General features: G+C 34.5%; 1 protein-coding gene across 1 annotated transcript in view; it reads left to right on the top strand.

Moving 5' to 3' along the window:
* LOC148948588 (BOS complex subunit NCLN) overlaps window positions 1-24640 on the top strand; it is a 121048-nt gene that overhangs the window by 61535 nt on the left and 34873 nt on the right. Inside the window, exons 9-10 of the mRNA XM_089094972.1 lie at window positions 3161-3259; window positions 17213-17291. Of these exons, the coding sequence (XP_088951098.1) occupies window positions 3161-3259; window positions 17213-17291 (178 nt within the window). The remainder of the gene's footprint in view (window positions 1-3160; window positions 3260-17212; window positions 17292-24640) is intronic.

The raw sequence follows: 24640 nt of genomic DNA, 5'->3' as shown, positions 1-24640 counted from the left end.
ATGTTCAGCAAAGTTGAAAGGCCCAATAACTATATCTTTGCATGACCCCCATAGCCCCTGGGGATAGGTCTTTAAATTATAACATTTGCCCATTTTTTATGTACAGTATTTGTTATTGGGAAGTATGCATACATATTTAGGTTGGAGATGAGAGGACGAATTTTCTGCTGAGGGGATTTTGCACGGGGAGAAATTTTCATAGAGCGGGAAGTTTCCCGGGGGTGAACTTTTCAGGGGAAATTACACTGGGGGAATTTGGCAGAATTCATATGCGAAATTTCTTTATATGTCTTGCTTCCTCTTTACCGATTCAATTTTACGTGTGAAGATGTTAAGGGTAATTGTCTGGGATAAGTTTTCTTCAGGATTGAATTGTCCAGAGGATAATTCCGTGGGGAGGGGGATTTTTCCGTGGAAGTGTAGCCAGACATCCTGTTTTTTTTTTACACCAAATTTCACCTTTGCCTCTGTGTGACGCCTGGTAAATTGACAATGACTCAACTGTTAAATGAAATAAAGAAAATGCGGGTTATTTTCTTACAATTTCCGCTGAAGCCGTCTATCTCTCTTCCTAAATTTCAGTTGCTAGATAGATCCAGACAATGATCTGAGAGCAGGAAATAGTCAGCTAATGAACAAAACCATTCTCACAGGAGTAAAACTTAAGACAGAACAAAAAGTAACATTAAAGAGAACGGATTAAAAAGTTTAACTTAGTTCATGTGATAGAGTCTATTTAACAAGGGGTTTAATATTCTGTTTGTTGCAAGAGTATAATAAGTTCTACCTCCGACACTATCTTCAGCCCTTTCTGTAAAGTAGGAATTTCCCAGTAAGTTAAAAAGTAAATATAAAGAGAAATTTTTAAGAACAGAAATATGGCTAACTATCGACCAATTTTTGCGTTGTTTGTGTTTTGTAAAATTTTCGCAAATTAATATGCAAATTTTGTTTTAATTATTCATGTACGGTGACCCAAATTCAAAACTTGCATTAAATCAAAAAACGTTCAGAAACTAAATATAAAAAAAAACAAGTTTTTTTAAAACTGAAAGTAAGGAGCGGCATTAAAATTTAAAACGAACAGAAATTATTCCCTATATGACCGAGGATGTCCCCTCCGCAACACTTCACTCTTTACGCTAAAGTTTGATTCTTTGTCACAACTCTACTTTTTAAAACAATAAAACACTTTAGCGTAAAGAGTGGGATGTTGAGGAGGGGACAGCCCCTTTCATATACGAAATAATTTCTGTTCGTTTTAAGTTTCTATGTCGCTCCTTACTTTCAGTTAAAAAACTTGTATTTTTATTTTATTAGCCTACTATTAAAAGCAGCTATGTGTCTTCTTTTTCATTTTCATCCAGCATGAGCTAGATGTTCCTGGATCAGACATGGACCAGGCTGTTTTAGTTTTCACTAAAAAGTTACCTCTAGGTAGGCCTATATATTGCCTAGCTTTATAAGTTCAGTGAGAAAATAATATTGTTTCATAGTCGCTCTCGTTCCTCTCGAAATTAATTGACTTCCATCTCTATTCAAGAAAGGTTTTATGTTCCCCTTCAGAGTCAAAGATTGGTCTAAATTTCGGAAATTTTCTTGATTACAATTTTGGTCTTGGATATATCCGTCCAAAAGAGTTTCCTTGGCATTAGTTATTCTCGAACAATGTGATTATCTTTAGACTGTGATTCCTTCTAATGTATTTTGTAGTCTCTTTTACAGAAGTCAAATATCTCTTCAGTATAAAGAGGCGCTTCCCTGAACTCTTATCTTAGGTCAGTCATATGAAACTCGTTTATCACCACAGATGCTCACTGATCTTAGTCCTGGGGTGAGAAATGCGGAGAGGGGGGAGTACAGGTTTAAAATTTCAAGCTCTCTCAAGGGGGGGGATTGGTAGGATTATTATTCAGCAGATTCCTCCGTATTTTCTGTGGCAAGTATGCTTACCACCATAAGTACTCGCATATCCTTCCCTTATATGGATTGGGGGGAAGGCATAGTTTTATTCTGTCGTGGGGCGGAAGGGAGGGGGGTAAAGTTTGATAAATATTACGCTTCTACCTTTAATTTTATCGAAGGTAATCTTTTGGATTACTCTGGGGCCGGGGAGACTGTATTTGTCGTTTTTATTTCTAAAACTAAATTCAGAGTTATTGTACTGTTTTTGTCTCGATTCATATTCTTTAACGCGATTAATTACAAAGCTAGTTTCTTTGTCCGTTTCAATGACTAGCTTAAATCAAGCTCAAGGTTTCTTTGTTTTTTTGTTATTTATGAGTCACTGCTCATATATTGCTGGCCTTAGTTGAAAATGTATTTGAACGAAAAGTTTACATTTCATGCTTTTAGCCGTATTTGTTACTTTATTTCTGTAATGTACTGGGTGCAAGATTTTTTCACTCAGAGGAAAGAGTCTCCTCTCGATTAGTTTTGTTATGGGTGAGCTAGCTTTGATTGAATATCAAATATTTGGGTATTATTATTAATTTTTTTTTTCAAAAAATCTTATAATGCATGATATTGGCTTTCCTCTACAAAACTAGAGCCACTTAGTTTTTTTTTCATAATAATATTTGTTGCGCTAACAATAACAATAATATGCCTTTAGTCTCGGTGACTATCTTTTTACCGTTTATGAATCTAGACATTTCTTTTAAATAGGCCATAAGATGTTTTTAGCCGGTGCAAAACTTTTTATCCGCTGAAGGATTTTTATATACATAGTTTCACAGACGAGTTTCTTGCTGAATGTAGACAATGTAAGAGAGGTCATAATCAGTTATTCGCGTGGCCTCAACTTTGGGGGTGATCCCATTTAAGAAGCTTATGAAAAGCTATGCCTTCATTTGCCTTTTCAGATGAAGTTGGCCCTGTTTCGTTAGAATGAGTAGCTAATCTCAGTGCACTCAAGTAGAAGGTTGATGACCTCGTCTTGTAAAGGCGCAAATTAGTTCGTCCTTGGTCTAGCCGTTGCTCGGTAACTTCGTTTGAAAAAGACAAGTGAAGATCATAAAGCATAAAATTGTACAGCAATACACAGTTGACACTTAAAATGTTCTTGAAGTGACCAAGGAAGAAAATGTGACCAACAGTTTTCAAATTGAATTTAGAACTGACTAGAATATTTTAAGCGCAAAATCGGTTTACTTTACAGGTCTGTCAATGAAGTTAAGACGTTTCAGTTCAAAGTGGACAAAAAAGACCAAGAAGTTGTTTTGTATGACACGCATGAAGTTACAATGACCGTTTATGAGTAAGTATTTTTCACTCATTCAGTTTCCAACAAATACAACTCCCATTGTAGCAACGGTGGTAGGTAAGCCTGAGGATGATTGAAATTATCCTTAAAAAGCATTTGAGCGCTCTCCTATAGCTTTCACATAATAGCCATAAAGTAGTAAACATATCGATCAGAATGGAACAAAATCGGCCTAAATCACTTACCGTTTGCATGGAATTCAACCGAATATATCTTTTATTGAGTGAGAAATACTGCGCTCTGTTCTGGAAAGCACATTGTGACTCCAAAATATCAACCGAGCCAGTATTAAGCAGTTGGTGTCTTGCTATTCTCAGGTTGCCTTGAAAAATAACCATGCATATAAAATCTTTCTTCTTATTTAAGTCCCAAAATAGACAGTATCAATTTATATAAACCTATCTGAAGAATGTATAATGTGCAGTGGCTTCAGGTCAAACAGAGCAACAGTTCAAATAAAGGAATGAGAAAAAGAAGAGATATAAGAACCTCAAAAGAGCATATGATACAAGCGTAATTTTTTTTTTAGTGTAATCAGGAAAATTTAAATAAACATGTTCATTTGTAAGTGTAATTTCTGTCTTTATTGAGATTGACACAGTTGTAAGCCTGTACGGCAATAAACATTTCTAGTTTTTTAAAATGTTTCTAACGGATTTTGGATTTCTCTTCTAAGCTAAACATTACCCTGTCGTAAAGTGCCTTAATTTTACGTTGGTTAGTTTGGGTTTTATCATTCTGGTCAATGTAGAAGTAAAATAAACTAAGCGTGTTATTAGCAGAATCCAGCAAAAAATGATTAATATGATTTCAAGAGGCATTGAATTTAGAAGAGACTCGGCTTTAAATATTCCAGGCGTAATCGTATATAAACTCTAGAAAAATTGGAAAGTCTAAATTCCCCTTGAGCAGGTCTGGGTATTATCAGTCTTACCTATTTTGTTTCACTTCTGGTTTAAATTCGCCTGATATATTGCAAGAGAGGTAATGGATGTAAGTTTGTTTATGTTTTTGAGGATAGCCTCTTTTTTATATAGTGTGTCCAATTTAACATGGACCAGCAGCTGTAGCAGGGTGATAGAGGACTTCATTACGCATCCAATTCACCCTTACTCATATCCAGTGATTGTGGCTAATGATGGAGTTATACACCCTTTGACTAAAAAACAAAATTGTTGTTAAAAGCTATTGCTCAATTTGTTTTTTTTTTTGTTGCTGCTAGCTGAGAAGGTCGTAATTGAAAAATCAGTTTTGCAAAAATTAAGTCTTAGTTCATGTTAAAAGCTTTGCTACTTTAAAACTAATTAATTCTGAAAATTTTAATGGGGCATTTCCTAGGCTGTACTCCAATGATGGTGGACGCGGTATTTTCTAAAATACATTTCATTAAGTTTTATGGTTGACTAAGACATGATATACCAAAAGTCCTTTGCCTTTTGTTGATTCTAAATATCTCATTTTTGCTAACATCAGTGTTGATGTAAAAATAATTTGCACTAGAAAGTTTCTTTAGAAAATGGTATTCCTCCTTTATTTAGTGCAAAAGTTTTCCTGGAAGTTGTTGCTAACGAGTATTCTCTATCTTGATAAAAATTCCACAATCTTAGGAATTAGAAAACTTTTTTTGGTACTTGTATGCAATCCAGTAAGCACGCAAAGAGAAACGCATATAGAATGTCAAAGATGCTATTCAAAACCGGGTTTCCGATAGCTAATGAGTTGTTGTTCACTTCCTGGAAACTATTTAATCTTTAGTTTTTTTTTGCGTTGAAGGGGCAAAAAAGGTACCTAGGTTAGGTTAGGTTACATATTTAATATATGCTATGCTTTACCCCCATCCCTCCCCCCCTAATGTGCAAATATATAGCGTTAACCAAACTTCACATTTCGCCTGTTTACTGGATTCCATACAAATACCCTTTTTTCCAATTTTTTTCCGAGAAGTTTTTCTCCTGAAAAAATTTCCGGGTGAAAACAGTAGCGTAAATTTTTTACGCTACTGTTTCTTGATAAGATTAAAATTTTCAGTTTCGCGTACTTTTAAGAAAAACTAGATTGTGAGCAATGCCGTTGTAATCATGTTGTTTATGGATCAAATAATAATTCTTAGAGGAAAAACACTATTGAAAAAATACATTAAATAAAACGTTTATTAAAAATCAGTTTAAAAAAAATGTTATAGTTTGAACTGGGTTAGAAGGATCAAACTGTATTTGCAGGATTATACGGTCATGACTGGTCGGTTTTTGACTCGGAGAAGTTGTTCCTTGCTTAGGTATTTCTGTGGAGCAAGAAAATATTTTAATTTTTTTATTTACCAGATAAAAAAAACTTAAAATCAGGGTCAAACTGCTTTTATAGTATAAGAATGTCCAAAATACAATAGGAGTTGGGACTTTCAGTTCCTTAATATGCAAGACCATATCCACTGCTCATCTTACTGAGCTTTAAATGCCAATGCCCCAGATGGTCTGTTTTCTTTGGAATTTTTTCAGATGTTTTAGATTGGATTTTATTTTTTTCGTACTTGGTTCATTTTCAATAACTTTATGTAAGGTAAATGAGCCATAGATTGCTTGATTTTTGGTAAATTTCCGTGAAGTTCTGAGAAGTTTCACATCCTTAATGTTTAAATGTATATATAAAAAGCTGAGTTTTGACATTTCATGTTGTTCTCCATCGAAAATTCCCCCATTTTGAGAGAAATCCCGTGCGATAAAGGGTCTCTTGAGGGTGCGCTTTCACTCCTTCTTCGTGTCACGTTGTCAGAAATAAATTCTTAACTGTAGGAATGAAATACAATCTCAGAGAGGAGAAACAAGAAATTTACTCGAGGCTAGTCCTTTTTTACATCCTGGCGTAATTTAAACGAACGGAATACTAGAGGGAATTGTTCTACATCTGTCTGGTCTTTCATCTAATTGGAAGGTGAGAAAGAGAAAAAAAGACACATGTATCTGACCTTTCTAAACTGACCGTGACGTCCTGAAACTAATCATTGAATTTTAAGCTGGTTTAAAGATAAGGTCTATATGGCGTTGATCCAATGTATTCCAAGAAAGATTAATCATAATATTTTCTAATGTTTTTTGAATTTATTTCGGGGGCACGAGCAGCGGGGGGGGGGGGTTCTCCCCCTCTCTAAATCCTCTTGACTTTACACTATCTTTCCATGTTTCCATCTATTATCCATATCATTTGATTTTTATTTTGCTTTGTAATAAAGTCACCCTCCTTCTAAGAAATGCTCCGCTCCAAGAAATTAATGTCACTATACGTGCATTGTTTGTTTTGTCTATGTCGTAAAAAATTGTTTGCCCACACCAGATTTTGTTCCAAGTTTACATTATTGCTCGTACCCTTTCATCATGCGACCAAATTTTGCTTCGCTTCTTTGGAAAAAATACATAATAATATAGGGGGGGGGGGGCAGGAAATGACATAGAGCTCGAGACTATTCCTTCTTCTTTTTTTCATAAAAAAGATTAAGCGAATGGATCCGTAAGGTGACTGTTTTTGGTATTTGGCCTCACTGAGACTTAGGAGAAGAAAAAGTTTACCCAACATGTTTAAACCTTCCAATGTTCCTAAATTAATAGACGAGTTTCTAATTTAAAGTATAAGCTTCATCTAGTGCCGTGATCTAATTAATTTTCAGAAAGTTAAATCAAAACTGTTTCTTATGTATATTTGGTTTGTTCCATCTTTATTTCCTTTTTTTGGCCACTTCTAATTCTCTTCTAACAAACATTTTAGTCCACGTGCTCTTAGATCATAAAAGAAAATTTCATTTCCTAGGTAGAGATACAGAAATGAAGTGGGATATCAGGGTGGAGAAGCAAGAAATAACTCAAGGCTATTCCTTGCTTTCTCTGTACAAAAAAAAGAAAGAAATACAAGTCTAGAGGGAATTGTCTACCTTTCTAGTCTTACATCTAATTGGAAGTTGAGACAAATATGCTTATTCAACGTGTCTTGGCGTGCTATTCTTCGTAAACTTAATTCTCAAGTTTCAAATTGATTATAACACGTGGTTTATCTGGTGGCACAAACTAATTTGTTCTAAGGACTATTAATTAAAACTGCCTTTGTTTCTGTTGGGTCTGCTTAATCTTGATTGATGAATATCTAATTTTCTTTTCTTTTTTTTGTCAACTTTAATTCAAAAATACGCTGCGTTGATCGTGCATCCCAGTCCTGTTTTTCCTCCTCAGTCCAGTATTTTTCCATCTGTCCTGTTTTTTTTCCTTGGGGATGCTGGAAAATGAAAAGCAATCTCAGTGAGGCAAAGTAAGAAATAACACGAGGCCAGTACTTCCTTCTTTGTATCAGAGAAAATTCAAAATAAATATAGGGCTAGAGGGAATTGCCCAGGGTTACTCTAGTCCAGAACTAATTGGAAGTTTAAAGAAAACATATTTATCTGATTTTTCAACCGACCATTCTTTTTAAAAGTAATAGGCAAGCTTTAATTGTGCTTAACGTTTATATGATGTCGCAAAATAATTTTATTCAGAAAAAGGAATTTATGGAATCTGTTTCATCTTTCTCTAACCTTCTCTCATTTCTGATTCACTTTAAAGTCAAAACTCTTTGTACCTACTTATCAGTAACATTTTACCGCAAATGACAATAATTCGCAATAAAAATTATCTATTTTTTCGCAAGTGGGAAAAAAATATGCTTTTGTTGATCTTTTTGTCTGAAAATATTTAAAGTCTTGTTTTCGCTGGATATTGGGCAGTACGATTTTTTAATTAAATGTAGCTCTTAATATTGTACAACTTTTACAGCTCAAGTCCTTACGCTCCCTCTGATCATCTACTCAGTTCTTTTAGTGGAAGAATTGTTTTGCTACAACATTTTTCTTTTGAAGCTCGAATCTTCGTAGATTGTTGGTACTCTCATCATGATGTTTCGTAAGGCATTTTCAAAAGTTCCTCAGCCTCTACTTCTTATGACTGTTCATTAATTTTTGGATGTAATTTTAAATCTAAAGTCAAAAATGCAATCAGTTGTTTTTTGTTTTTTTTTTCGCTCGGCAACTCTCACGCCATGGAGGTTTTGACCTATGCTAATCGGAAAATACCAGTGATATTAACTGCGACACTAATCACTGCACTAATACAGTAGCCTGCCTTTTAGCCTCTATTCAATACCCAAATCAAACCTACGCAAGGGCGTTGGGCCCGATCATGAGATATACATTTATTAAAAAAGAAAAACAAACACTATTCGCCTTTCGCCTGCCAAGAATGGCAATAAGCTTGAAAGGGCAAGCGAGGTTATCACTCTCAGCTAATTAAAACAAAATTCATACCGAGCTACTCAACACACTAGAAACTCATCTGATGAAGGAATAAACGAAAAAAGAGAGAAAGAGGAAAAGAGAAGAAGTAGATAGAAAAAAAAACGAGGAAATACCTTAAATAGAATGCCAACCTGGAGTGGGCTTGACATCAAATTCACTCACGAGATAAAAGAAGCTTCTTTGCCCGTGACTTGAAAGCCGGAAGACTAGGCGCATTTTTCCCACGCTCGGGCAATATATTGCAAACATGGGGACTATAATAGTGAATCACAAACGATGCCCGAGTGGTACTCCTATACTCGCGAGTTAAGTTCTCAGCTTTTCTTGCATTATGATCATGACGGTCACTATTAAAAGTAAAAAGATTTTCAAAAGCAGGGGTGAGCAGCTGATTCAAATATTTATCCGAGAAAATCGCGACTTGGTAATCTCGAATTTGGGATACATCCATTAAATTATTCTTTTTAAAATGTTCATGAGCAGGAAGCTCATCAGAATCATCAAATTGCGATTATAATTTTACAGCTCTATTCTGAAGTTTTGTACTCTTTTGAAACATGTTACAAAATTACTTGCCCATATAGAGCATCCGTAGGTAATATATGGATAAAATATAGAAAAATAAATCATTTTTAGGATATTTTTTGGGACTAGATTTTTAATTCTTCGCATCACCCCAAGGCCTCTGCTTAATTTTTCAGCTATTGCACTTGAATGGTTTTTCCACGACAGGTTTTCATCAGTTAAAAACCCTGTGGCTTGAAGGTAGGATCGAAACACTTTTCATTGAAATAAAAAATGAAGGGGAAAGGAACTTGATTTTGGGATTGATTTACAAAAATCCATCATGTGATATTAGTTTTTTTCTTGAAGAATTTGAACTATTGTTAGATAAAATTAATAATGAAAATAAAAACAAATTTATGATGGGAGATTTTAATATACAGTAGATTTACTAAAAAGAGCGAATATCTCAGATTTTGTTAATATGATGGTGTTACATGATAGTTTTCCTCTTGTGACTATTCCAACTCGGATTCGCATCTCTCGGCATCTTTAATTGATAATTTTTTCGTTAATGGTGGATTGCTTCAAAGATCCCAAGCAGATGTGGTTGTGTCAGACGGCTCGGATCACCTTCTTTTACTAAGTAAAATAAAGCTGAATCAGTCAAAGGGAAATAAACGAAGTGAAAGGGCTTCGTTTTACCGTGAAATGAATAATAAAAACCTTAAGAGTTTTGTAAATATAATTGATGAAACAAATTTCTCGCGTGTAATAAAGGAAAAGTGTCCAAATACTGCATATGATCTGTCCAGTGAGATAGTGACGAATGTAATGAATGAAACATGTCCCTTTGCGAAGAATAAACCCTAATAGAAATTTTCCTAAGAAACCATGGATGACAAAAGCTATTCTAGTTTCAATAAAGCAGAAAAACAAACTTTATGTGAATTATTTAAAATATTATTCAGATGATAATTTTATAAAATTCAAAAGATTTTGGAATATTTTAAATTCAGTAAAACGGAATGCTCAGAAACTTTATTTTCAAAATGAATTTCATGAAAATCAAGGGAATATGAAAAATACATGGAAAACGAAAAATAAACTTTTGGGTAAATTTCATAGTAAGGAAGAAGTGAGAGCAGTGGAGACGACAGGAGGTCGTCTTATGGATTCTCAAGACATATCTGAATTTCTGTGTGGTTATTTTGCAAATGAAGGAAAAAGACTTTGGGATCAAGCGCGGGCTAAATTACGCACATCTGCGAGTTTTGGATCTGTCTTTGAAAGACAGCCTGCAATGGAGAATTCCTTTGAGTTTGCAAGATATTCGGAACGGGAAGTGGCACGATTCCTGGCTACGATGAAGTCAAGCTCTAGCGGGATAACTGATTTTTCGCTGAAACTTATAAAAGCCGCAAAAACGAGTGTCTTACCTGTCTTGACGCACCTCATCAACCTTTCTCTAGATCTTGGAGTCTTCCCGGAAGCACTAAAGATTGCAAGAGTGGTTCCTCTTCATAAAGGAGGAAAAAAGATGACCCATCGAATCGAAGACCTATATCTATTCTCCCATTTTTCTCTAAGTTATATGAGAAAGTGGTACATGCCCAGTTAAGTTATTATATTGAAAAGAATAAAATTCTAATAGAGAATCAACTTGGGTTCAGAAAAGGGCTATCTACGGATATAGCAGTTCTGAAATTGTTTGATTGGATTAGTGATGCATTTGAAGCTGGTCTCATACCCGCAGCTGTGTTTTTGGATATGAAAAAAGCGTTCGATACCGTGGACCACTCAGAGCTTATTCAAACTCTTGACTCGATTGGGGTGAAGGGTTCAAGCCTGGAGTGGTTTACATCGTATCTACACAATCGGTATCAGGTAGTTCAGAATGGGTCATTTTATCTTCAAAAAAGAAAATAGAGTGCGGGGTCTGTGATCTTTCTGTGATCTTTCTGTGACCCTGTCTGTGATCTTTCTTCTGACAAAAAATACAAAATTCCACATTTTTGTGAATAGGAGCTTGAAACTTCCGCAGTAGGGTTTTCTGATACGCTGAATCCGATGGTGTGATTTTCATTAAAGTTCTATGACTTTTTGGGGGTATTTCCCCCTTTTTTCAAAAATAAGGCAAATTTTCTCAGGCGCGTAACTTTTGATGGGCAAAACTAAACTTAATGAAACATATATATTTGAAATCAGTATAAATATCTGATTCTATTGATGTATCTATGGGTTGTAACTGTTGATGTAACTGTTTGATATTGGGTACCTTCATTAATCAAAAGGCCTAGACCGCCCCGCTCCATGGTTGTCCGTTTTCTTTGCTCGCAAACATATCCCGGAAAAGAAGAATCCCATGGGAGTGACTTGCTAGAAACAAATGTCTCACAAAGGCCAACAGTACACGGTTTCTTATCTAGCGAACTTAAAATCTCACATAAAGAAGAATATGCCGTTCTTAGACCTTGACAATTCCAGAAAACGATCGTTCTTCTGCACTCGCAGGATTTGAATACTCATAAAGATTATTTGGATTCACATAATAGGGGCGTTTTTTCACTCATCAATTTGCTAAGATATTACATATTTTTTCAGAAAAAGCTTAAAAGTGAAATCTTTGAACAAATATCTTAAATCTTTTGTCGTTTTTGTGCAAACGTCTTTCATCATTCTGCTCTGATCAGCGGTCTGAGAACAATGATGAGCATATCGTCAAAGTTTTCTCATCATTTTTCTATATGGCAGAACAGTGGCGGTCTTCACACTTTTTGCTAACATCAGTGAGCTGTAAGATTTTAGAACAAAGATGAGTTAAAAACGATAATCTTTGCAGAAAGATGTAAGATCTTAGTGCTAAAAAACGGGCCTAATTACTTGGGTGACAATTCAACGAAAAATTATCGATGCATTCATCATCCCCCGCAAGTGTGTCACGAGCTTGGCTTCCAAGAATAAACCGGTTCTGTTAAAATTCATTCAAAAACCAACACAGAGAAAAATCTAAAAAAAAACAAAAACAAACGAGACTGTGGCCAGTGGAGAGAAAAGAAAAATGCAAAACAACGCGGATATTTCGCCTGTATTCAAACAAGGCGTCTTCAGCACTTAAAGAAACAACAAGAAGAACAGGATAAAAAAAAACAAAACAAGATAAAACTAAAAACCAATAAAACCACCACAAAAAAAAAAAAAATGTACAATTGGCGCAAACTGATCCACGTAGGGAAAACATGCTATTATTATAGAGTTACTTCAGTGAGGACACCCGAGTAACTGAGGAAAAATTAAAAAAACTTTAAATTACTTTAATTATTCTGTTGCGAAATAATCCTTTTGTTAGCTATTACTGAAGCAAATCGTTTTGGTCTAGCAGGTAAAATAGTCCCCTGGTGATTATTTAAAATCTTTACTCCCTTATTGACTGTTGATTCACTCTTTAGAAGGCGGGAAGACGCCTTGTTTGGATACAGGCGAAATATCCGCGTTGTTTTGCATTTGTCTTTTCTTTTCTCTCCACTGGCCACAATCTTGTTTGTTTGTTTTTTTTGTAGATTTTTCTCTTTGTTGGTTTTTGTCATGGCTGGCCAGTTCGGCTTAAGATCTTTCAAAATTCATTCAAAGGGTCATAATATATATTCGCGCTCATTGAAGAGGGTGACTACTTTTACGACTAAAAAGAAACAAAAAAAAAACATACTGATAGGCAGAAATAAGTAGGATTTTCGTAATAAATAATGGAAAAAAAGACATTAAAAGTTTGTTAAAATCTAAATTACATCAGAATTTGTTTAACAAAAGAGAGAGGAAAATGATCATAACGAAGGTAAACTGCACAAAGAGCCCAAGTCTCCTTTTTTATTTTGTTCCAACAATTGTGATTAACCTTTGCTTTATTACTGTTTATAATTTGAATTTAATATGCAAAAGAATTTTACGGGGTACATGACTTTATGAAGTCATATTTGGATTCCACACCAAAAACTACATGGCAATTCATTTAACACAGCTTATTGTAAAAGCATCACAGAAAAAGAAAGTCTTGCAGAGAGCTCAGAAAAGCCGCAAATAGGTGTATCAAAATATAAATTGCATAAAGTATTGTGTATTAAAGCAGTTATAAAGGCAAAATTGTGTTTCGTTCGAAAAACGACAATACAGTGCATGATTGATTCAAAATAACGATTGGCTTGTAGTATTAAAACACACTGCATCTGCATTTCAGAAATAACTTTTTCCTGTTAATATTCGTTTAATAATTATATATATATATATATATATATATATATATATATATATATATATATATATATATATATATATATATATATATATATATATATATATATATATATATATATATATATATATATATATATATATATATATAATATTATACAGCTAATTAGAGCTTCTCCTTTTAAGCTCACAAGGGTGCCAACTACTATTAGATGCAGGAGCAAGAACATTTCTCTTTATGGAATGGAAGATTCTTTTCCTCGTCGCTTAACAATTGCACCACTTCGTAAGGCTATTTAAGTCCTCCTGAAAGACTTAGGAATTCTAAACAACAGGAAAAAACTTCCCAATTATGCGTAGAGTGAAAGTAAGAGACCTGATCAGAAAATAACTTATAACTTGGTATAGAAAGAGGGCATAATAGAGAAAATATTTGTATTAATAAAAGTTTGTAAGTTGCAGCCTAATTTGTAATTCAACTATTTATGAAGTCGCATCTGCATGACAAAACAAACGGGTTTAACCATGAGGTGGCACAGTTTTATAAAGGTAGTATGTTGAATTGTAGGCTAATGAATTACATTCTTAGTTTTTGTTTTTTATACATCTTGACTTGTTTCATTTGTTATATTTTTTTGCCATGTTAAGACACCTATATTTATAGTAACGGGAACCCGGGCTTCAGCCTGGGCTCCAACACTCGGCACACGGCAGGCATATATGTATATATTCGATTTTCTAATTACGCAATCACCGCGTTATTCTTTAGTCTTAAATCAAGAGCTGTCAAATCAGGTGTTCACTTGAATTCAGAAATTCTGAATTCGGGAATTCAACTCCTCCTGTTAATGCATCAAAGTCATCCATTTTATAGGATTAGCTTTCTCTTTTGGACTTGTTGTTATTGTCACTGTTGCATCTCTTCTAGCCACAGATTTCGGTTACGATTCGGTGTGATGACTCCCTGTCGTATATCCTCTAAGCTTCGATTCTTTTGGTCCCTTAGTTTCATTTGGGATTCGTTGTGATGATCTTTGTCGCAAGTTATCTATCCGCGGTTGTATTTGCGCCTCATTTTCGTGGATCATAACCGTACCTGAAACATTTTCCCATGCCCTTTGTTTTATCTATTCAGATTCATTTAAAATAATGTTTAGTTTTGCATGACGTCACATATACCAAAAACACATCTTTCCCAGCTTTACCCTAGTCGTTATATTGTTGCTTTAATTGAGTTGTTATACAATTCAGTAACAACCTGGAATGTTCCAATGTCTATGGCCTCTGAAACAGCTAAATTACGCAGTTGAATTTCTGGCGTGAATTTAATTATTCCTTTCTGTTTATCTTTTACAGGTGCTAAAATAACTCACTCCTTACTCCATTGTAAGTACTGAAATTTCTAAATTGTCCAATAGCATAATCACCGTGTTATTCGTTAGTTTTAAGTTACATTTTCGTTTGCAATTCCATGTGAATTTTATTGTTTCTTGTGCCATTCCTTTTTCTTTAGCTGTTCAGTGCCATTTGTCATCTTGTGTTATTGTGCACACGTGTAATACTCAAATATTTAAAGTATATAATACTCAAATAAGAGAGTATATAGTCGCATTTTTATGGTAGAGTTATTCTTGTCTCTCAATATTTCATCCTAGACATCAGTTAGGTACGAGAGATCTCATAATTTAAAGGATGTACTAGACGTTCTTCAACAGCTCCATCGGAGTCTAGAAAGTTGCGGCATCGCCGTCGGGCCCCGGCACTCGGCACGCGTCAGGCTTGTATATATTTATTCTCTAAGTGCGCATTAGCATAAACATCACGCTTTTCTTTAGTTCTTAAATCATGAGGTGTCACTTTCGTTTTTATTGTTGTGATTGTTGTTGTCGCATATCTTTTAACCGCATATTTCATTGTTATTCACTTTTGTTTTTGATTCGTTGTGATCTTCGTTATCGCATGTCTTGTAAACGTATCTTTCTTTGCTCTTCACTTTCGCGGCAGGATTGTATATATTTATTCTCTAATTAAGCATTAGCAAAATCATCACGTTAAATGACGGTTTTACAGAGAAGTTTTAAGTTTATCCTTTTTTTTTTAACTGTCTTTAATGCTATTTTCCTGTTTTTCGCTGTTGTTTTTTTACTCCGAAATACGAATTTCGCCCATCTGGGCTTGTGATAGTTAATTTATTGAAATAAATATCTTATCTATCTAGTTTATCCAAAACGTGAGTTACTTTCGTGAGTTACTAGTTTATCCAACAACCCGTTGTTCGTTAGTATCCGCCGATGGCAGTTCAGAATTTTTGGATTTTGTGCTTTAAATTTTTTCGCTTTTTTATTCATTCGTTTTTTATTGGTTTTGTTGACTTTCCGCGTTTATTTTTTTTTTCCTTCGGCATTTTCCTTGATTATATTATTTTGTTCGCACTGAAGAAGATAGGTGACTGTTTTCTCGAAATATTCGCTTTGTTTGTTTCTTCAGTATTTTCGTTTGGACTTTAAAAACCCAAGTTTTGATCGTTTTCTTTATTTATGTTTTTTAAGCATTTAGTAAAGTAGAAAATAGAAAGGGCAAAACTAGAATATTACAACCTTTGATTTCTGGTGACGCTAGTGTAAGGTTGTAATTTTAATTACTCGAATAGGAAAAATGTTGGAGGATTTGGTAGAATATTTTTACTGGGAATGCCCCTTTTAGTTGAAAATTTTAGTAAAAACACTTTTATAAATGGCATTGATGTTTAGAGAAGTTCTTGTTAATTCAAGTCAGATTTCTGGTCGAATGTTTCGTCGCAGCTCTAATGACATGATAAAGACAGTATTTGCTCAATTTATCACTACATTTGTAGAGTTGGGTCTTAAATATGCATAATTATACTAAAAAATGATTTCAGTCTTTAGGGATGCATTTGCTTGTATTGTAATTTAACTAAAGTTTGATTACACAAGCCAAAAGGTAAATGTGCCTCTTGTTTATTGGTCTCCCTTCTTTATTAAGTACTGGTTAACTAAAATCGAGAAAAATAGAAATGATTATGTGTGGTTTTTCTTCTTTCCGCATATACTTACTAACACAAAGTGGATTAGATTAGTCACAAGAGGCTAGTGGTCTCATCAATGAAAGAAATGAGTCTCTGGACATTTCTATTTTTCTCACTAGAAACGATATTATATTTTCGTTACCCTGACTTTCCCCTTACTAATTATACAGCAATAGTTGTCCACATAAGAGAAAAATGAGCAGCTTCTTTTGTCACCGGGGATTTATTGAAGCTGTAATGTAGATTGACTTTGTGGTTAGGGATAAATCCCCCGTGTATTGACTAATTCTATTTTTGGGAACTGATTAAATTATGGAAATGTCAAGAGGCTTTATCAGCTAATAAAGCCGTTCCTTACTATAAGCGTTATATAAGGAGTGACCTTTGCCAACAGTATCGAAGCTCTAAAAGACGGAAAATTGAAAATATTACATGAAAACAATAAGATAGTGATTCTAAAACTATAAGATTTGTGTAATTTTTGGAAAAAAATCGGAGAAAACACCCCAGAGAGGGGTGCGATCTTGATAAAAAGTTCACCAGCGATTTTAAACGTAGACATTTGTGAATAGGGATCTGGTCTAAAACGAATATTCGAAGCAAGTTTCTTACTGAGACCTTGTACAGAAGGAAAATTAAGTCTCAGTTTGTTCTATTATCTAATTCGCCAATACATTCTCCTGCTGGACCGACAATGACAATTCTAACGTAAGCTTCAAAAACAAGTTCACACATAAGAATATTTTTATGGAGTTAATCAATTAACCATGAATATGCATTAACTAATGTAAAGACTAAATATTGAATTGTTTGTTTAAATATTGAATTTCGTTTCTTCCAGGACGAAACCAGCCGCCATTGATCTCATCATTTCTATTATGATTGGTGGATATATTTTTATAGTGTATACCTTTATTGACGTAAGTATTTCTTGTTCTAATTCAACTATTAAACTTACTGGCTGCAAACTGAATGAAGCAGATCTATGGTCTCATTCAGCTACAGCTAAGATAGTTCTTAATATTTATGGGAAACATAACGTGCTTAATTCATATAATAAGCTTAATTTATTGCTATGAAAAAAAAATTAAGTAGAAATGCGTCCTTTTGCCTTTTCATTTTTTTATTATCTTTATAGTTTTGCTTTTCTTTAAGAACGGAACCTTTATTTTATTTAACCATTTAGGAAGATGGAAAACTCTTATGATTTTAGTTTCATAAATTTGCAATGGTATTCTGACTGACATCCGAGGGGAGGGGGGATGATTACATAGGCCTATTTAAAAATAGATTAAAAAAGTATTTTGGATTGATGAAATATAGTTAGATTTTCTTATGGAAAAGTTAAGGTCAGAAATAGCATATGTATTTTTCTTTTTTATTGATTCAGAAATCGGTTGAGATTCAAAGGATTACAGCCGTCTTTTGCCAGGCGATTTGTTGCCTTCACTTGACGGTTGTTAGAAGTGATATTTATTTATATATAGTAAATAAATTAGTGAGTCAGTTACTACAAAAATTTAATGACGTATTGTAATCTCAACAAAATTTTGTGGGATGAGGAAATTTGATTATTAATATAATCAAGTTTAAAAAAAAAAAATTTCTCAGGGCATTTTAGCCACTACATACGTCTTCGTCTATATGCGTTATTGTGCGGAAGAGGAAATTCATTCTTGAGACATCCTACCTAAAATTGCACTTTTGAGGGATTTTACACCATTCACGTGGAGAGACTGTGACCGTAGTAGTACCATTGTCGTTTTGTGTTTGAAAATTTACTGATTTCAGGTTTAAGCGTCAAGGAATGACAATGTCGAAAATAGGCATTGTTCTGTCCAAGATGAAACGGCGTACATCATATTTTCATAGTTTTACCTAAGAGAGAAATCCAGATTTGTAAACGTGCTGGAGTAAAAGCTTTTGTCCGAAAATTTAAATTAAAAATTTAGGAATAATGGTTGAAAGGATAGTTTACCAAAAGAAGAAGGCTAAGAATTGCTAAGCACGTCAAACCTTTATCAAGTAGCTACCAATTAAAGATGGGGGCATTGCCAACACAATCCAGAAGGAAGAGGAGCAAATGTTCTGAGCTTTAGGATGGTAAAACGCTCCTAAACGCCTAAAAAACCATAAATACTTTGGGTTAGGTTGCAGCTGTTTTTGTAGAGCAGAGCATTATTTAATTTTTTCGTTATATTGAAGTGCTCATGTTAGCTTAGAGCAATTGTAATGAATATTCAAATTTTTTTTCGTTAATGGTCTTAAAATGTGTCTAGATTTTTTCAAATGGATGAGTTTACGTTGCCATTAGCGTTTTTTTGCCGATCTACGGAAAGGAGCGGTCACCTTCCCCCCATTGGTTTGGGTGCTGTTGACTGTTTTGCAGTTTTACGTGACATTTATATGGATTTGTTAGGAAAATAGGATAAAAATTTTAGCCTTCAAATATGTTTGCGAAAAGATTTGATCCTGAATTTGCCTAAACCCTTTATTACTTATATGAGGGGGTTTGCCCCCTAGTCAATACCTCGCTGTTTACGCTAAATTTCGAATTTTATTCCAATTCTTTAAGAAAGACCCTTGAATGATAAAGGCCGTTTATTTAGAATGGATAGCTCTTTTAAAAGTACTAAAAGAAAGTTTAGCGTAAAGAGAGATGTATTGACTAGGGGGCAAACCGCCTCATATAAGTAATAATTTCTGTTCGTTTTAAGTTTTAATGTTGCTCCTTACTTTCAGTTGAAAAAACTTGTTTTTCTTATTCAATTTCTAATCGTATTTTAAATAATGCATGCAAATCCGGCGTCCCCTTCATAGAAATATCCCTTCCTCCATGAAAACATTCTCCATGGACATATCCTCCCACTTATTTCCCTCCCGCGTAATTCCCTCCCGCTGACCCCTCCCCCACTAGAAAAAATCCCTCCTGAAAACATGCATACTTCACAATAACATATGTAAACAATGGGCAAAGCTCATAACTTGCAGCCCTTCCCCCGGGGGCTGTGGGGGATTAAGTCATCTTCAAAGAGATAGTTATTAGTATCTCGACTATGGCTATCTCGAAATTTTGATCGGGTGACTGAGAAAAAAATGAGCGTGGGAGGGTGCCAAGTTGCCCTCCAATTTTTTTGTCACTTAAAAAGGGCACTAGAACTTTTCATTCCCATTCAAATGAGCTCTCTCGCAATATTCTAGCACCACTGGATCGACACTATCACCCCTGAGAAAAACAAACAAACAAATAAACACGCATCCGTGATCTTTCTTCTAGCGAAAAATACAAAATTCCACATTTTTGCAGATAGGGGCTTCAAACCTCTGCAGTATGGTTTTCTGATACGCTGAATCTGATGGTGTTATTTTCATTAAAATTCTATCACTTTTAGGGAGGGTTTCACCTTTTTTTTGAAAATAGCGCAAACGAAAAAAAGGAGTGTTTTACCCTTTTTTCAGGCTCGTAACTTTTGATTGGTAAGACTAAACTTAATCAAACTTACAATTTTAAAATCAGCATAAACATCCGATCCTTATGATGAATCTATTGGCATCAAAATTCTGTTTTTTAGAGTTTCGGTTACTATTGAGCCGGGTTGCTCCTTACTTACAGTTCGTTACCACGAACTGTTTGAAAAAAAAATTATGAGATAAGCCTTATTTATCTGGATTCGCGATATGGAGAGGATGCATAGAATGTAAACACTAATTTTAGCCTTTTGCTTTGACGTAGTCTCAGCATTGTGGCCTGTATTTTCTAATTGCTCATGTAGAAAATTGGGACAGAAGTGTAGTAAATAATTAGGGATTAATGTGACACAAAGCATTCATTATTTTGACCTCATCCTTTTTAGCTAAGATGTATCCCTAGCCCCTAATCTCGGGAGTTATTCAGACTATCCCGCAATGTAATTTGTAGAAAAGCATGTCCTGCCTATGGAAGTTCTCGCTCTTCTGCCTTTATTTGACACGGGGAGTTTTCTGTATTGGATTTCAATCAGTTTGTTACAAATCCCCAAGGCTTTGCAGCTGTTGATCCGAGATATTGCTTCGGGGGATATGAACCAAAGAGGGATATTGTGTTTGGATATTCTATCTGGTAAATAAAGCTGTGAAAAAGAGTGAGAAATGAGATTTCAAGTTCAGCTTTCATTTTTGGATTCTAAGAGATAATCCGATAGCTTCCATCTTTTATATTTGTTAAGTTTTTTGTTGTCATGAAATAAGAAAAAGGTAGTGGCGAAGTGAAAACTTTTTTGAGTGGAAAACATACAACCATTTTTGATTGCAAGTATTCCATATACCGATTGTGTTTCAAAACAGTCGAACTTAAGATATATCAAATAGTTCGTGGGAACGAACTGTAAGTAAGGAGCGATGCAACTCAATAGTAACCGAAACTCTAAGAAGCAGAGTCTTGATAACAATAGATACATCAAAAGAATCGAATTTTGATGCTTATTCAAAATGAATAATTTTCATCAAGTTTAATGTTACCCATTAGAAGTTACGAGTCTGGGAAAATTTGTCCAGTTTTTGAAAAAAAGGGGAAACATACCAAAAGCATCAAGTGATCTTAATGAAAATCACACCATCAGATTCAGCATATTAGAGAACCCTACTGCAGAGGTTTCAAGCTCATTTTATAAAAAAAAACGTGTAATTTTGCATTTTTGGTCAGAAGAAAGATCACGGATGCGTGTTTAATTTTATTTTTATTTTTTCAGGGCTGAAAGTAAGGAGCAACATTAAAACTTAAAACGAACTGAAATTGTTATGTATATTGGGTGGGCTGCCCCCTCCTCAATACTTCCCTCTTTAAGCTAAAGTTTTTTTTTTACAACGTGTAAAAAAGTTTATTATACTAATTAAACGGTCCTTGTGTTTCAGGAGTCATTCTTTAATAATTGGAACTAAAAGTCAACTTTTAGAGTAAAGCGCCAGGTATTGAGGAGCGGGCAAACCTCCTCATATACGTAATAATTTCTTTTCATTTGAAGTGTTAGTGTTGCTTCTTACTTTGAGTTAAAAATAAAACTTTTTTTTTATTTCTTTAAATCATTTTATCAATGAGTTCCTTCCGTTCTCGAGGCATTGTGAATTTGTTTTATCACACTTCTCTTGTGTTAGAGCATTTTTCTTGAGGTATTAGGGGGAAACATTTGAAAATTAGACTCTTCCCATCAAAACTATTGTTTCCATACTAGGAGATTACAATCCCCCAGTAACTGTTTTGCACTTTTAGTTCAAATATGCTCCTCCAAATAAGAGGAGGAACGAGGATAAATCTACACTTCATATTCTTCTGAAACATTCTTCTTGGAAGGGTTGGAAGTGTTGTCCTAAAAATGTTACTTTTTGAGGCTTTAACTCTTTCCTGTTCCTAAAAGAATGGGATGGCCTCCACACTAATAGCTGGGGCATAATTATGCAACGCTATAATCACCAGTTTTATTGGATTAATCATTTGTATTAATGTTCACTTTTAATGGACTTAATGTATTTTTGGGGAGGTTTGCGCCACCACCTCTCAATATCCTTCGAGACTAGGATGATGTGTAAATATCCTTCCGATGTTTCTTAGCTTTTTGGCCGTTTCGGAGTTTTTGCTCTTTAGAATCTTGACCCTGTTCGAGTCAAAAAAAAATTATTTTGGATATAGTGGCAGAAATGAGCACTTTGCTGTGGTGATTTTTTTTGCATGAAAAGGTCACCAGGGCAATGGTTCTCTAACTTTTTAGCCCCCTCCCCCCACTTCTGACAATCCCGGAGGTGCGCCACCCTCATAGAAATAATTTTAATTCTCCGCCATAATGAAAATATATATAATAATGGTTTATCGATAAAACAACAAACCTTTTATAGATAATGGGTGAAGTTGATTGTTGCTGCCTGTATGCGATGTATAAATATACCGAATCATACACACTATACAGGACGCGGTTATTGTTACGCACATTTCACAAATTTTTGTCTGTCCTACCAATACAATATTAATTGTCAAAATTTTGCTGTGCCCTCCACCCTATAAAGCTCCCCCCGCCCTCCTGGAAGGTCGCTCCCCACTCTTCGAGCACCTCTGCAATAGAATCTTAATTATCATCTGGATGACCCTTTTCCTGATAATATACGACCACTGTTCTGATATATCCTTTCCCCCTGGGGAAATGAACAAAAAACATACACGGATCTGTGGTTATACTTCTTGGGATAAATTTGAAATTCCATTTTTTTTTTTTTTTTTTTTTTTTTTTTTTTTTTTTTTTTTGCTAAAACGTAATTTTAGCTAAGCAATTATTTGTGTAGTTAAAACATAAGCTAAAGCGTAATAACTCCCTATTTAAATTAAACGTTATTTCATATAGACTGCAGATATCTTTTCGGACGAATGTGTCAAGTTGTGGTATTATGGCCTCTGAGACTGGGAGGCTAAATAATTAGCTTTTCTATAGCTTTAAATAGTTTAGTTATTTTTTAATTTTAGCTTGATAGCCCTTTTGGGCCAATATTGTTGTTTTGTGCCCCAAAATGGTAGAAAACACCCCTTTGCTGCGGTGCTTTCTCTTATGTTGCTTACAAAACGCGTTAAAATTTTCAGGTTCCCTTAAAATGATCCCTCTCAAGATATTCTACGATCACCGGCTTGACATTATGACCCGAAAAAACAAAACTAGAACAAACAAAGTTATCATACTTGTTGAAAAAAAATTACAAGATTCCGTAGTTTTGCAGACAAGGCTTGGAACCTCTCTTGTACACGGTTTCCTGATATGCTGAAATTCATAGTGTTTTTCTCGTCAAGTAAACTGCCCTCTTTGAAGGTGCTTCCCCCTTTTCCATAAAATTATGCAAATTTTCTCTGGCTCGTAACTTTTAACATTCTCCTTTAAACATTGTCATTTTTACATATATAGAAATGCCTTGAAAAGCTTGTATCTCTTTATGTTTATATTGTTATCATTTTTTTTTATCTTTGGTTGCTATTCGGACGGTTGGTTATTTAAGTATTATTCATTACCAAGTATTTTTCTGTCAGAAACGGTTTTCTTTCTACGAAAATTTATATATTGAGATTTCCTTTCTTATCAAATTCTAGATGATGCGTTGCGCTGTTATTAACTATTGAATCAATTAGATAATTAACAATTATAGGAAGTGTTCGCCCGTAACAGACAAGAATTCACAAAAGACAACATTGCTTGTTAAAGATGCGACCATTATTATCTTCCCAACTGAAGGTAGTGGCAACCCTCATAAGACTCGAGAGTCGGTATTCAATAGTATATACCAGGCCCAGGGTTTGCACTCATTGTGTACTATATTATTAAAAGAAAAGAAGTAAAATATTGACAGCAATATTTTGTCAGTTTCAGTCGTTAACCCCTAAATTTTCAATTCTTCCTTAATTTTACAATTGAGTCGAGCTTTTATATCTATCGGCTTAGGTCGCATGGGATCGTAAATTTCTGTATATTTTCCAACATCGGGAAAGAAGAAGAAAAGAAAAATTGAACAAAGTGAATAAAGTCACATAAGATGAAGAAACCTTCGGAGCAGAAAGAATCAGGTAAAATCTCGGATTAGGTAAAATCTCGGCAAAATAGCAAAGAGTGTTCCAACCCAAACTGTCCTCTCGTATTTCTGACCCAAAATCATCACAGTATTCAGAAATGATTTTTAAACTTATTCGGTCTTTTAACAAATCATCTCTATTAGTCCCTTTGATGAGTCGACTTCTAGTAGTGATGGAATTAGACTATTCCTTTTAAAACGGCTCTTAACAATGGTTTACCTGTCCTTAAGCGGAAACCGAAATCCCCTTCTAATGTTATCTGTTGAAGTTTGGGTACACTTCTATTAAATGGACTCTTTTATATACTGCTAGTTTGGTTAATGCTAATGAAATAAAATAAAATAGGATGAAAATATAATAGTTTAGAAACAAATTTGGGCTATATATTTGCACATTAGAGCGGGGGTGGGCAAAACATAGCATATATTAAATACGTAACCTAACCTAGGTACCTCCCCCCCCCCTTAAAACCCCAAAAAACAACAATTTAAATACAGTTCTTGCCTTTGTTTATATCCCAGAAGGTATTGTAAACCTGTTTTCATCACGCGTCTTGGTCTATTTCGTGACTGGTATGCATTGCCGTATATAAAAGAGTCTGTTTAATAGAACAGTACCAAAGTTTGTAGCTAAACGATGGGGCTACTATCTATTTTCTCTAATCATAATAACCTACTTTCTACAAGAACTTCGTAA

This window comes from Artemia sp. Qi Xiang Cuo, chromosome 9, assembly GCF_049724085.1.
Source record: "Artemia sp. Qi Xiang Cuo chromosome 9, ASM4972408v1, whole genome shotgun sequence".
NCBI lineage: Eukaryota > Metazoa > Arthropoda > Branchiopoda > Anostraca > Artemiidae > Artemia > Artemia sp. Qi Xiang Cuo.
Note: the sequence above shows the minus strand (reverse complement) of the source record. Positions and strands in the feature narration are given on the sequence as shown.